The sequence below is a fragment of the Panthera leo genome, chromosome B4 (assembly GCF_018350215.1).
Source record: "Panthera leo isolate Ple1 chromosome B4, P.leo_Ple1_pat1.1, whole genome shotgun sequence".
Taxonomy (NCBI): domain Eukaryota; kingdom Metazoa; phylum Chordata; class Mammalia; order Carnivora; family Felidae; genus Panthera; species Panthera leo.
In genome coordinates, this window is record NC_056685.1 from 21057297 (window position 1) to 21073202 (window position 15906).

Sequence of the window (15906 nt, forward strand, 5' to 3'; positions counted from 1 at the left end):
AACGAAAAGTTAAATAAATATAATACAACAGATTATGATTTCATATTTTAAGAACATATTTTTCTTCTTGATTTTACTGTTTATTTTTGAGGTGGGGGAGGGGCAGAGAGAGTGGAAGACAGATGATCGGAAGCAGGCTTTTCACTGAAAGCACAGAGCCTGTTGCAGGGCTTGAACTCATGAACCGAAAGATCATGAGCTGAGCCAAAGTCAGATGCTTAACAGACTGAGCCACCCAGGAGCCCCGAGATATTTTTAAAATATAAAGACACATGCAAATATATCCATGTAAAACTCTCAGAGTTGGTGACATGGTAGGTTTGAGTCTAACAAGTTGAAGGGCACTCATTGTCTCTTAAAATAGCTCTTTTCTGGAGTTAGCGTGACGTAATTTGTCCGCCCGTATGTAAGCTACACTTCGTATGTATTTCATAGTGAAAGTAACCCAGGACGAAGAGGTTTGATACGTTTATTTTTTTGAAACTGCAAAATGTATTTTGCCAAAAATAATTTTAGACACGTATTTATTTCTTAAATCAGACCTATGGCTTGAATATTTTCATATGTTTAATGTGGTGAAATGATAGTATTCGTTAAAATATGCTATCATGTCTGTTAGAATACTGCTTTGACGAAAACTCTGCCAATAAAGGCAGTCCCTGATTAATGAACAGGATGCCTGTGTCACTTGAAAGTCATTTTCATGTTATAATGGTAGGTTTCTGAGTTAGAGTTAGCCACTAAAGGCCTTGTGACTTTATAATAAAACATGACATTCTTGGTGAAGACTGAATGAACTCTAAACCGAAACCCAGGCAGTTAGGAATAAACATAACTGTCTGTCTCATGGCATGCGGCTAAAGTTATCATACTTCCCCCCCTCACCAGTCTCAGCAAAAGCACAAGCTCAGTTTCCTCCCTCAACTTCCTGACTCCCCTCCCCCCCCCTCACTTTCCTGAGCCCTGGGTGAGACAGGACGGGAGAGGAAGGGGGGCTCCTTATTCCATGCTGTCCAGCAGGGACGGTGGCATTAATGTCACAGACAGGAAGATGGGAAGTGACGGGGAAGGAGAGTTTTAGGTGACATCTGTGCCCTTACAGCCAACGCCGCCAAGACCGCGTGAACACTGCCTGCAGTTCTGGGGGGCTGATGGGGCCCCGCTGAGGCTATTAGTGGAAGGGGATCTGGAGGCAAGTACGGGAGCTCTAATGGCGGCTGTTCTGGAAGGCAGGGGCTCTGGGGGTATTTCTGGCTGCCGGATGAGGACAGTCGTGGGGGAGTGGATGCTCTACCAACCCAGATTTTGGTAACATTAGTCAACACCCACACAGCATTTGCAATGTGCCAGGCCCTGTCCAACATGCTATTTGTACGTTCAGTCATTTAATGAGGTCGGTGCTACGGTCATTCCCTTTATATGTGCGGCAACTGAGGTACAGAGAAGTTAAACAAGGTAGTAATCATTTGTATCGTGGGGCCTTCAGGAATTTGTCTCAGGGGCTGTCTGTGTACTAATTCCGCCATGTTGAATGAGCCACCTTGAAAGTATTCATAATCAAAAAAGGGAACATGAAAATTTTTCTTATGTTTTATTCCGTTTACACGCCACGGGATTTGAGAAGCGGGGGTGCTTTGTAATACCTCTTATGCAACTCCTCGTTTTAAAAATAGAAAAGAGCTCTGAAAGGATTAGGTTCCTTGTGCATTCATGCGGGTGGTTAATAGAAGAAATCAGATCAGAGCTAGAATTAGAACTCTACTCTCTGGCTTTAGTGGACTTGTATTCATCAACTATTCTCTGATCCGTAACATGAGTGCACATGCTAACTCACGTTCTCCTACTACATGATTCTGGGGGAGAATGCGTGTCCTTTGGAAAGGAAAGTTATAATTTTCTGCTGAGACTTCTGCCTTCTAACTTAGTGTCTAGGTTTCTCTGACTTTTTTTTCCTATTTACTTTTGTTCTTGATTTCTCGTATTCATTTTATTTAGAATTTGCACCTTCCAGTACACGAGGAGCTTATAATCTGTGAAGCCTCCAAATTGGTTTGCCACATTTTCCCGAACAGGGTTTGTATGTTGCATTTCACGAGTTTCCAAAAGAGTCTGTGACCCTAAAATATTGAGAATGACCGTTGCATTTGAGTGCTCAATGTGATGGCTCTCAGACCTGTTGAGCCACCCTCTGGGAGCCGGCTGGCTGGGCTGCGACCAGTGCTGGGGTGCAATCTGCTACCACGAAGCATAACACTGGAAAGAGTTTTGCTGTCTTGGCGGTTTCCAGTGAGCCCGTGGGTCTTAGATATGATGAATGAACCCTCCCGCCCCCTGACCAAGAGCTTTCTTTTGATTCCACGAATTGGGTAAAAAAAAAAAAAAAAAAAAAAAAATCAAGGCATTTATGTGAATTGATTCATTTTCTACGTGAACGATCTGATGACACGATAACCTGCTTGGCGTCCTCAATGGCTCGTGTTCCTGCTTTGTCAGTACAGCCAATACATGAATAGCTTTTGCTTCACTGTCCATCCATGTCCAAGGCGACTAAGCTAGTCGTTCACTCTAAACGAAAAGGCCTGGGGCACCTGGGTGGCTCAGTTGGTTAAGCATCTGACTTCGGCTCGGGTCATGATCTCACAGTCCGTGAGTTCGAGTTCGAGCCCCGCCTCCGGCTCTGTGCTGACAGCTCAGAGCCTGGAGCCTCCTTCGGATGCTGTGTCTCCCTCTCTCTGCCCCTCCCCCACTCACACTCTGTCTCTCAAAAATGAATAAACGTTAAAGAAATTTTTTTAAATGAAAAGGCATGTTTCCAGACTAATTTGTAAACAAACGCACCTCTGGTGCCGCATGGTTAAATTGTCTTTAGACTGTCTTAAAATAACCACTTTTTCTTTAGAGATTTGTATCTTCACATGCCTTTCACGTACTCAATGCTTTCACTATGTTCATAGTGGATGAACCAGTACGATGTTCCAACAGAATGCCTGGTGCTAAAAGGATTGCTGTGAGAGCAAACACATTCTTGATTTTTCTTCTTTGTCTTTTTTCTAAAGTGATTGAGTTATGAGCCTATGCTAATCCTGTGTCATTCAAGACAAGCATTTAAATTACTGTGTTAAACCTTTTAATCAAAATGGAGTTGCTGTCTCTTACACACACCCCCCCCCCCCCGGTTTGTATTTAGTTTGATGAGGCCGTATAACAGAGGCTCATTTAATGAAGTCAGCTAAAGAGAGAGTTCATTGCCATCCTTGAAGCCCAGATTTTACATTACTTATGGCGATCTGTAGAGCTTGCCATCTTAAGAAAAGGTTGATGTAAAAGAGTATATAAGGTCAAAAATAAATTGGATGGTTCATATCAGGCAACCAGAAAGTATAAATAAGAATGCAGTTACAACAGATTGCACGGGATGTCTGGGTGGCTCAGTCGGTTAAGCCTCTGACTTCAGCTCAGGTCACGATCTTGCCGTTTGTGTGTTTGAGCCCCATGTCGGGCTCTGTGCTGACACCTCAGAGCCTGGAGCCGGCTTCAGATTCCGTGTCTCCCTCTGTCTCTGCCCCTCCCCTGCTTGCTCTCTCTCGCTCTCAAAAGTAAGTAAAAACATTAAAAAAATGTTTTTAAAAAAAACCCAGATTGCATGAAGTTACTCCAGGAAGTGAAGGTGTTGGCAGTTCTGAACAACCTAAAATTGTATGTGTCCTAGAGTTTAGCTGGAACATATTTAAAGCAAATTTTCAAAAATGTATTTATTTATTTTGAGAGAGAGACAGCACAAGTGGGGGAGGAGCAGAGAGGAGCGACAGAATCCCAAGCAGGCTCCACGCCATCAGCGTGGAGCCCAATAGGGGGCTTGAACTCACAAACTGTGAAATCGTGACCTGAGCCGAGATCAAGAGTCAGACGCTTAGCCAACCGTGCCACCCAGGCGCCCCCAGCTAGAACATATTTGCGTGGACCAACCACAATAGGTAGAGTTTCTATTCAGTTGCCCTATATGAGCGTGTTCTCTGTGGAGAAAGAAGGGGGCAGAGATCGATATTGTTCTTTCAAGTGATGAAAATAGGCACTTTTCCGTTATGTTTTGCTGACTTACCCTCAGGAAAAGAAAGATCCTTTAGGGACAATTTGGTGTCAAAAAGCAGAATAACAAACTGATCCGCTCTGCTACCGATTTATAGGCACTGCCACAGAATCTGAGCCCTCCGCTGAGCCAAGAGAAAAATGGTTTAGCGAAGAGCTCTGGACAGGTTTGGCTAACTTCCTATCTAGAAGGGAATTCCGTGGCACGGGTTTCTGTGATGAAGACTTTTGAGTTGTTAGGGCAGAAGAACGTGAGGTGTCACATACGGGCCCAGCCAGGCGGCCTCGGCCTGCGGGAGCATTTCCTTCCTGCAGGGAAACGAGAGAAGCAGAGGGGACATGGAGCATCGGTGTTCTTGACCTCATGGTCAGTGTTGCAGCAGAAACTTTGAAATATATGGAAGGTTCTTTTGGATACCAAATGGAGAATGAACTGGAGATCTAAAAGCCCAGAAATATTTTGCATCAAGCATGTAAAAATAGACGGGTGTGGCCTTCTCATTTGGAAATACAGACACTGGACTCCTCAGAGCAGGAATACCAAGAACACAAGTTTTCTAGAAGGCGCACCAGCACACTTGGAAAGATCTCAGTAGGATGCCTTCACTTGGTTAATTCCCTGTCAAGGTATACTTTTTTTTTTTTTTTTTTTTTTTTTTTTAAATTTTAGAGAGAGAGAGCAAGAGAAAGCATGAGCCAGGGAGAGGGGCAGGGAGAGAGGGAGAGAATCTCCTGGGGCTGGATAACTGGATCCCATGACTTAGGATCATGGATCCCATGACCCTAGGATCACGGCAGAAATCAAGAGTTGGACACTCACCCGACGAAACCACCCAGGCGCCCCCGTTTTTTGAACCAGTGTTGACTGTAAAATAATGCCCTCCACTTTGGGACGCTACCCTTTCCAGAAGCTCTACTATTCTTTTGTACTTCGAGCTTTTTCACATACATATAAGCCAGCGATAAGTTTGCTGGCCCTCTTCCGCCATTTTGAACAGAAACAGAGCAAAAGGTGTCCAATAAAAGTCAAGTCTACCCAGTGGTTAATGAGGAAAAATCCATCCAGAGACTCTCTGCCGTGAAGTGAAATTTTCCAAAATCCTAATGATGCTAATTTCGGCTTACAAAGATAACTGACCAAGAACCACTGCAAAAACTAAATGAGTACCTTATTTCTTATGCCTTATTTCTCAGAAAACACGGGTTAAGGATGACAGCAGAGCAGTAGGGGCGTGTCTGCCCGGCCTTAATTAGGCTCACGTGACTAGTACAGAAGTGAACTTTAAACAAATCAGTATACTTGTCTTTAATCATTTTTGGCATCTCTGATAATCAAATGGAACACAACCAAGATATAGTAATCAAAAAGGCTGAGGATAATTCTTACTTGCATTCTGCACAAGTTTTCTTAAAATCAAAATTTAAAAATACCCTTTCCAACAAAACAACACCAAAAGGAATTTCTACCATACGGTAAACAGATGTCGGGCGCAGTAACTCGGCTTTACTGATTAGTGTTCTAGGTACACTTGGCACTTTTCTGGTTATCTTTTCTAGTGTTGTCGGAAGGTAGTATATTTCGGTGATCAAGGAGAGGGGCTAGAGTCCGTCGGGTCCGACAGACCTGACCATGCTACCTGGTCTCACCACTGACTTGCTGATTTTGAGCCTCAGTTTCTTTATTTGTAAAATTAGGTAACAATAAAGCCTATCTCATAAGGGACTGTTTAAACAACCTCGCTGTTACTGATAATAATAAACATTAATGCGCTGTTTCTTCTTTTGCAGACGATGTTAAAAAATTGTTAAGGGAACTAGATGTCATGAATTCCGTCATCGCTCAGCTTGCTCCAGAAGGTAGTTTTGCATCCCGCATCTGTTTCAAAAACGGGACTGGTTTGTTTCTCGCATTTCATTAAACTACTCCTCGGAAATAGCCTACGTAATATCAACTGCGAATTGTCCTTCAGGTCTTTCAAGCCAAGAGGGGCTCTCGCCACAGTTAGGATTCGTGAAGCTTTGGTTTCCAAAACGTGTTTAAAAAAAATTTTTTTTTCAACGTTTTTTATTTATTTTTGGGACAGAGCGAGACAGAGCATGAACGGGGGAGGGGCAGAGAGAGAGGGAGACACAGAATCGGAAACAGGCTCCAGGCTCCGAGCCATCAGCCCAGAGCCCGACGCGGGGCTCGAACTCACGGACCGCGAGATCGTGACCTGAGCTGAAGTCAGACGCTTAGCCGACTGCGCCACCCAGGCGCCCCTCAAAACGTGTTTTGAAGTAGTGGTTGTGGAAGCCTTTCGCACACTTGTGTCGTTTGTCTTTGATGTGCAGAGGAAGTGGTGATTCATGAGTTCGCCAGTCTTTGCCTGGCGAACATGTCTGCGGAGTATACCAGCAAAGTGCAGATATTGGAGCACGGCGGGTTAGAGCCACTTGTCAGACTGCTGGCCAGCCCAGACCCTGACGTGAAGAAGAACTCAGTTGAGTGCATTTACAACTTGACCCAGGTGAGGGTGATTTCTAAAAGCGGGTTTTGACCAAAGCTATTTATAGAATTGATTTGCCCAATAAAAAAGGCTCAAAGGTGTTAGAAACTCCTCAGTTTTGATTCACTGTTTTTTTTTTTTTTGTTTTTTTTTTTTCTGGTACTATTTAGGAGTTATCGCTTGGGGGAAAAAAAGGAATGGAGGTTGAGTGTAGATACCTTTGAACTTTCACATTTTATAAGCAGTTGTGTCCCATGAAAGGGCATTTTCTTTTTTGTAATTCAGTTTTTCATTTTAATTCCAGTGCAGTCAACGTACAGTTTTATACTAGTTTCAAGGTATACAATTTAGTGATTGAACAATGATATACGTATTCCGGGCTCATCGCCGAAAGTGAACTCTTTAATCCCCATCCCCTAGTTCACCCACCCCCCACCCACCTCCCCTTTGGTAACCACCAGTTCTCTATAGTTAAGAATCTGTTTCTTGGTTTCTCTCTCTCTCTCTCTTTCTGTCTCTCTCTGTCTCTCTTTTTTGCCTTTGTTCATTTGTTTTGTTTCTTAAATTCTTAAATCGTACGGTATTTGTCTTTCTCGGACTGACTTATTTTGCTTAGCGTAATGCTCTAACTCCATCCGTGTTGTTGCATTATGGCAAGACTTCATTCTTTTTTTGACTGAATAATATCTCATTATTTATATCTCCATCAACAGGTGAATGGACTGCTTCAATAAGTTGGTTATTAGACATAATGCTGCAATAAACATAGGAATGCATGTATCCCTTTATAAATTGGGGTTTTTGAATATTTGGAGTAAATATCCAGGAGTGCAATTACTGCATCAGAGAGTAGTTCTGTTTTTTTAACTTTTTGAAGAACCTCCAGACTCCCTTCCACAGTGGCTGCACCAGTTTGCATTCCCACCAACAGAGAAGGGTTCTTTTTTCTCCACATCTTTGCTGACACCTGTTGTTTCTTGTGTTGTTGATTTTAGCCGTTCCGGCAGGTGTGAGGTGATAGCTCATTGTAGTTTTGATTTGCACTTCCTTGATGGTGAGTGACGTTGAGCATCTTTTCATGTGTCTGTTGGCCATCTGGATGTCTTCTTTGGAGAAGTGTCTGTTCATACTTGTACCCATGTTTAATTGGATTATTTGTTTTTTGGGTGTTGAATTGTGTGAGTTCTTTATATACTGTATTTTGGATACTAACCCTTTACTGGATATGCCATTTGCAAATACCTTCCCCTATTCGGAAGGTTACCTTTCAGTTTTGTTGATTGTTTCCTTTGCTTGTATAAACTTTTTATTTTGATGTGGTCTCAATAGTTTATTTTTGCTTTTGTTTCCCTTGCCTCAGGAGCCATATCTGGAAAGGTGTTGCTATGGCCAGTGTCAGGGAAATAATTGCCTGTGCTCTATTCAGAGATTTTTATGGTTTCCTGTCTCACATTTAGGTCCTTAATCCATTTTGAGTTTATTTTTGTGTATGGTGTAAGAACGTGGCCCAGTTTCATTCTTTTGCATGTTACTGTCCAGTTTTCCCAACATCATTTATTGAAAAGACTCTCTCTCCCCTTGGATGTTTTTGCATCCTTTGCCAAAGATGAATTGACCATATAATTGTGGGTTTATTTCTGGGTTTTCTATGCTGTTCCATTGATCTGGGTGTCTACTTTTGTGTCAGTTACCATCCTATTCGATTACTACAGCTTTGTATATACGTTGAAGCCTGGAGTGGTGGTTCCTCCCATCTTGTTTTTCTTTTACAAGATTGCTTTGGCTATTTGGGGTCTTATGTGGTTCCATACAAATTTTAGGATTGTCTGTTCTAGAATGTTGTTGGCATTTTGATAAGGATTGCATTAAATGTAGAGATTGCTTTGGGTAGTATAGGCATTTTAACAGTATTTGTTCTTCTAATACATGCGCATGGAATATCTTTCCATTTCTTTGTGTTGTCTTCAATTTCCTTCAGTGTTTCATCGTTTTCAGAGTACAGGTCTATGAAAGGGCATTTTAGAAATGTATGTAAATTTTCAAAGAATAGAATGGCTTGCAAATTAAGGCAGGATGAAAGTAGATAAATGTATTTCTTCTTGAAACTTGGAATCTAATACATTGAACGAGGTTTCACCCATGCAGACTTATTGACCTAACCTTGGTGATCTAAGCACATTGGATGCAATGCATGCCGTATTCAGTGTACCAAGATTTTTGGATTAGACTTATTTATTGGTGAAGACCCAAAGAGTTGAGTATGCTGAACAGAGCTCATTGTCCATAATTGCAAGGTGCTTTGTCACCGAACTGTTTTTCCTTTGTTATGGAAAGAAACAGCCTGCCTTGGCCTCTTCTACCTGTGCTGTCCTGTGTCCCCACCCCTCCCGCAGCCCCTCAAGGCACCGCCCCCCCACAGCAGGTCAGCTTCCTGACACTTTGAACAGCCTTCTCTGTTTCTTTTGCTGCTCAGGTTCCTGAACAATTTGCCCACACATTTGATTAGCTTTGCTTAGATCAACTGAAAATACCAAAATGCCATTTGAAAGAGCTAGCAGTAGAATATAAAAGGAAGAGATAGTGAAGTGAAGGTAAAGGAGAGTTCACCGAGAGGTGGAGTATGGAGACAAATTATATAGAAAGAGAGACAAATGGGCTATGCCCGAAGGCGAAGGCGGCAAGAGCATTTCCGGCCTCAGAAGTCATTGCCCCAGGCTGGGCACTCACTGGCCTCTACCCTGGCTCCTCCCTGCTCCACTGCCCCCCTTCTCTTATCCCACAGGCCTAAATAACGCAGTCAGTGGGTTAGTATCTTTCATCCCAAGACTCCTCGTAGCTCTTACTTCCCTATAATCTTTTAATCAAAGAGAAATGAAAAGACTTGCCTTCACTATGCTTCACAACAGAAGTACTGGTGAATAACAGCATGTTAATTTCCTCCGCCCGCCGTAACAAACTACCCCAGACACGTCGGCTTAAAACAACAGGAATTTCTCTCAGTGCTGGAGGCTGGAGGTCCGACCTTGAGGTGTCAGCAGGGCCCTGCCCCCACGGCCGCTCTGGGAAGCATCCTCCCGGCCTCTTCCTAGCTTCTGGTGGTGGCCGTCAATCCCTGGCGGTCATTGATGTACAGCTGCCATCATTGCAATCTCTCCCTCTGTTGTGCCTCCTCTTATTTATTAAAAAAAATTTTTTTTTTAATGTTTATTTCTTTTTGAGAGAGAGTGAGACAGAGAGTGAGCAGGGGAGGGGCAGAGAGAGAGGGAGACACAGAATCCGAAGCAGGCTGCAGGCTCTGAGCCCCAACGCGGGGCTCGAACTCACAAACTGAGATCATGACCTGAGCCAACGTCGGACACTCAACCAACTGAGCCACCAGGGCACCCCATGCTTCCTCTTCTTTTAAAGACCCCAGTCCTCTAAGGACACCATTAAGTACCCACCCTGCTCCACTATGACATTATCTTAACTAATAACATCTCTACTGGCCCTGTTTCTACATAAGGTCATGTTTTGAGATACCGAGGGTTAGGAGTTCAACATATATTTTGGGGGGACACAATTCAACCCACAGCAAACAACTTTCTACAGTTTTTATGCCTGTAGGAAGCATGCACTGAAGGATGGATAGAGAAAAGCTAAGCTGTTAATGAGACCTTTTCCACCTTAATACTATTTGACATGTATGATATTTTGATTTTAAGTGTCATGATTAGTAGTCAGAGTTTGGGGGCTTTTCATGACTTTTTGCTTGGTTTTCTCCACTGCTCACCCCAACTAGCCCTCTCCCCACCACTCACATACACAGAATTGCAGACACACAGGGCAGAGCAACTCACCTAGACTCTAACGACCCCTTGATATTATAAACGTCTTGTATAAAGGTCATGTGTCTGAACTCAACCTGGTATAAATTTGCGTGCACAGGGCCTGCCAGCAGCACTGTGTGCATGTAAGCATTTCATAAATAATCCATTTGGATGAAGATAATAAGGAATTGATGGCATCATTTCATTTTATCAAATACTATTTGAAACAGGGTATAGAGTGTGAAAAGAATTTGATTATGCGCAGATTTACTGTAGTGCTGTTAGTAACGAAAGGACTTTGCTGGATAATAAAGAAACAATAGGTACTGCAAAAATCATAGATCACATCTACTTCCTGTTATTGACAATGTCTGCATAGTTAAAATGAATATTTAGGTGTTGTCGATGGAGAGTTTTTCTTACTTACTGTGTGAGTGACTTTGGAAGGGAATCTGGAATAAAAGATGGGAAATTTAAAACTTACAATGTCCTTTGTTAGACCATAGAGGTTCTCCATTCTTGTGACTGACTATATTTTGCTTTAAATTTTACTTATTTGATCATTTGTATCTCATGGCAGGATTTTCAGTGTCGAGCGGCACTTCAAGAACTAAATGCAATCCCCCCTATATTAGATCTCTTGAAGTCAGAATATCCAGTTATTCAGTTGTTGGCTCTCAAAACCTTAGGTATTATTACAAATGATAAGGAGGCACGAACAACGCTGAGAGACAATCAAGGAGTGGACCACCTTATTAAAATCCTAGAAACTAAGGTATTTGAAACTTTCATTCAACTTTCTATGAGGAAATGTATCTCTCCTACATGTTGCTATAAAATCCGAATGTAGAATGCTTTTTAAAATAAAATTTTATTATATTTAAGCATAGTGTTCAGTAAAATGGATTAATTAATTTGTTTATTGCTACATTGTTTATCAGCATGGTTAAATCAGATTAATGATAGAGGCCATTACAAAAGACTTTTTTGGGGCGCCTGGGTGGCTCGGTCGGTTAAGCGTCCGACTTCGGCTCAGGTCATGATCTCACAGTCCGTGAGTTTGAGCCCCGCGTCAGGCTCTGTGCTGACCGCTCAGAGCCTGGACCCTGTTTCAGATTCTGTGTCTCCCTCTCTCTCTGCCCCTCCCCTGTTCATGCTCTGTCTCTCTCTGTCTCAAAAATAAATAAACGTTAAAAAAAAAAATTAAAAAAAAAAAAAAGAAGCAGCCAAAATGTTAAAAAAAAAAAAAAAGACTTTTTTTTGAGGGGCACCTGGGTGGCTCATTGGATAAGCATCTGACTCTTGGCTTCAGCTCAGGTCAGGATCTCACGGTTTGTGAGTTCAAGACCCGCATCGGGCTCCATGCTGACAGTGCAGAGCCTGCTGGGGATTCTGTCTCCTTCTCTCTCTGCCCCTCCCCTACTTGCTCTCTAAATAAATTTAAATTTAAAAAATAAAATATTTTTATTCTTCTGGTTTAGAAATTTAAGATTTTTAAATTCTTGTTTAGGATCTTCTTCATGATTTCCTGAAATACCTAGAATTAGTCTTTTAGGCTTTATCAGCCATAGTTTTCTCTAGGATAAAGCAGGAAGGGTTATTTACTCCCCATTGGGGAGAATCATCTGCTTTACTTAGTCTACTGATTTATATAGTATGTTCATCTAGAGAAATACCTTCATGGAAACATCTAGAATAACGTTTAACCAAATATCTGGATACCGTGGCCTAGCCAAGTTAAAACATGAAAATTAATCATCACGAGTCAATTTGGCATCCATACATATCTCCTTAAATCCTACTTAATCTCAAAATCAAGGCAATAGCAAGGTCCTTGCATGCCTAGCATGATGTAACTATCCCGTGTACAACCAGAATATACTAACCCTTTCCCCAGAAGAGGATGCAATGTCCTTGGGGGATATTTAGTCTTCTCCTTGATATCCTGTAACTTAAATACTATGAAGTAAAATTAAGAATAACTACTAATTTGTAAAGTCAATACATCTTATGTTGCCTGAGGGGATAAGAGAGGGGAAAAAATACCCACACTATTTCACAGACACACACACACACGCACGCACACACACACACTCATAGCAAAATAAGGAAGAAATACTCATGGCGGTTACAACCCTCTTGTCTACAAGTGGCCACATGGTGGTAGTTGGTATGGATAACTATCTTCCTCCACTACCCATTCCACATTTCCTTTTCCTTCAGCAAGCACTTCAACCGGATGTGGTTCTTCACCCGGTGGGGTGATCCGTATCTTCATACCTGAGGGTCTGGGCCATTCAGGAGGCCTGCTTGGATTAGGTTATTGTAGTTTTCTTTCAACCTTATTCACGGAGCATGGTAATACTAAGAGATACCCGAAGGACTTCCTGTATCCCAGATATACTCTTCTTCCTGTATTCCGGATACACTCTGGTGTGGAGTAGCAGTCCAGTTTCCCCTTGGTAGTTGGGATCAGCCACCCTAGCAGCCCGGTAACTTCCTTCATTGCCTGCTTATGTGGAGGCATGGGGAGGCCGAAGTGGCTGGGGGAAGTTTTAACTTCTAGTCCAGTGGAATCATTGTCGTGCCTCTTGGCGGAAGCGTTCTCTCCTTTGGAACTAAGACCTCTAGGCCAACAGAGCATGAGTTCTGGGAGAGAGCAAGCAAAGATATGGCTAATGGGCCACTAGGGGGTAACAGTGCTATGACACCCGTTTCCACCCCCTGATTCCTCGACCCACCATCACTGGCTATGGGAGATCCAGCACCGTATATTGGCCACTGACTCAGAACGTGTATAAAGTGGAGAACCGTGCCCCGGCCCTGCCAGGTATCGCCACCCACTTCACTGGCACCGTAACTGTCTTCAAAAGGCCACTCTGTTGAGCCAGCTGCTTCGGGATGGTGGGATATGGGCATGGACCCACTGTCACCCTTGGTTTGCTGTGAAGAGAGCTCCCTGACCAGAAGCATTGCTGTGTTGGAGCCCATGAGAGTGGAGGCAAGAAGTCACAGACTTACAACACTTCCCTCGACCGGCTGGAGATTTTAGGGAATATGCTTTCCTTCAGCTCCTGTCTGCTTTTTCAAAGAATATTTTCTTCGGATTTTAAAATGGTTGGCGGTACGAGGTTGTATGAGCAACTCCACTGGGCTAGTATTGCTGCAAGCGTCTTTATCTGTGAAAAAATGATCCTGTATCTGGGAAACGTTTTGGAGCAGGGGGAGCAAGAAGAGACGGGGCAAACTGTGAGGGAGAGTGATGTTATGATAACTAAACAGAACTGCTTCCTTGGGCATCTGTCACAGCAACGTTAACGAGGTTATGTTCTGACTGACCTTCGTCTTGTAGTAAAATTTGGGAAGTGTCAATTTCTTTCACTACAATTTTCTGAAGTTGTATTCGCTTTTATTATTAGGAATTGAATGACCTTCATATAGAAGCGCTTTCCGTGATAGCCAATTGCCTTGAAGATATGGATACTTTGGTGCTGATTCAGCAGACCGGGGGTCTTAAGAAGCTCCTGTCCTTTGCAGAAAATTCTACAATTCCTGATATTCAGAAGAATGCAGCAAAAGCAATTACTAAAGCAGCTTATGATCGTATGTCTCATTTTATATAAACTAAGCACACATGCTTCCTCTTGTATTCTTGGCTTTGATTAGTACTAACAAGCACTAGAGTATTTGTCTGCTTTTAATTAATTTTTAAAGTTTATTTCTTGTGAGAGAGAGGGAGAGCGTGTGCGTGCGTGCACGTGTGGGGGAGAGGCAGAGAGACAGGGAGAGAAAGAATCCCAAGGAGGCTCTGTGCCGACGCGGGGCTTGATCTCATGAACTATGAGATCATGACCTGAGCCGAAATCAAGAGTGGGACGCCTAACCAACTGAGCCAACCGGGCACCCCAGTATTTGTCGGCTTTTAAATGAACGTTGGAGAATAGTGCTTACTATTTAAGGTCAAGATTCATCTCAATGCCAATTAGTAAAAGTAGAAATTGCTTTGTCAGGGACATAATTAACTCAATATGATTTAATTATGCATCTTTTTTTTAAAGCAATTCATTCCTAAGTTAAGCCTTTATTTCCCCTTGATTCTGAAATTTTACAGCATCCATGCCTTGCTTGTGATCCTGAAAAACGTTGTTTCAATATACCCACGTTCGGAATGATATCTGTACAGTAATTTCAACTTCAGCTGGAGACAGGCAGTGATATAGCCATGTGATATGGCTGGGAAAAATAATATGCTCACACTGTATACATAATACAATTTTCATTTCAGTGGCAAGCTATGTTGGCATAAATCTGTAAAATATGAGAGATTAATTACATCACAAGCACTGAAGATGAAATTATAGTTTTAATTTATGTATATTTGGAGTATTTTATTTAATAAAAGATGTGATTTTATTTTCCTCCTTCCACATCACTCCTCTTCTAAATGATGACAGTTTTGACTAGTTTAAATGATTTGTTTCTAAACATAGACACCCACATCTGTACATATATATGCCTATGTGTATATTATGGGACCCACTTCCTTTTCAATCCATACTGAGTTCTTCAAGGCAGAGTTTTACAGCAGTAAGCCGAATGTCACCGTCCAGTACGGAGTTAATATAGAGGGGACTTGTGAGTTGCGTTATGAATGCCAAATCTAGACAGGTTGTAAAATCAAGGTTTTTAATGTTGGCAAAAGTTGCTTGGCTCGGTGTTCTATCAAATGGAACTTAGACCTTATTGTGCCTGGTCAGTTCTGTTTTCCAGCTATCCCAGGTCTTCTTAGCTGTCTGAGACCAAAAGAGAGGACGATGGCAAGAGACAGACGATATCAAAGCCAAAATTTTTGCGACTTCTCTTTTGTGTGGTTGGACCATTTAAAGCCGGGCACAGCCCCTCTTGGGATAGTGAGTTTCATGAATTTATGACCCATCGTGTGACTTAGCAGTGGGAAGAGCCCTGGGTGGAGAGTCCCTGGTGGTCTAGTTTTACCACTGGTCCCGCTACCTGCAGTGCAATGACCTAAGTTGTAACTATGAATGAACCACAGCCTCTCTGGACCTATTTACTAATTCATTTACTAATTATTTATTGAGCCCCCCCCCCCCACTTTGGGTCAATAAACCCAGAAGGGGCAAGGAAGCAGGTGATCACACTGTGCTTGATGGTGGAAGGACAGGATCACTTGGGAGGGCCACCTAAAGTCAGGTTGGATCAGATAGGTTTTCCCGACATAAGTAATTTACCAGCCACGACATAAAGTAAATAATAGAAATTGTCTGGGCAAAGAAGGTCCTGATGGGATGGGGAAGGATCACCAGTGCTCTAAGGAGAAGGAACAGGGTATAAAGGCCAGAGGAGGGACAGAGCATAGTAAATTCTAGAACTGAAAGTTTTCAGAACGGCTAGTGAATAGAATGCAGCAGAAAATTGAAAGTGATGGCTGTGGAAGTAATGAGGAGCCAGATGCTAATGCGCGATAGAAGCCAAGTAAGGACTTTGGACCTTATTTTGATGGC

The 15906-nt window shown here is 42.6% G+C and overlaps 1 protein-coding gene across 11 annotated transcripts in view; it reads left to right on the forward strand.

The window, feature by feature from the left end:
- The window catches only part of ARMC3 (armadillo repeat containing 3), a 106869-nt gene that overhangs the window by 30626 nt on the left and 60337 nt on the right, over positions 1-15906 (forward strand). For all 11 annotated transcript variants that reach the window (XM_042945096.1, XM_042945095.1, XM_042945098.1 and 8 more), the window contains 4 exons: positions 5875-5943; positions 6421-6596; positions 10965-11159; positions 13804-13987. In XM_042945096.1, the coding sequence (XP_042801030.1) occupies positions 5875-5943; positions 6421-6596; positions 10965-11159; positions 13804-13987 (624 nt within the window). The remainder of the gene's footprint in view (positions 1-5874; positions 5944-6420; positions 6597-10964; positions 11160-13803; positions 13988-15906) is intronic.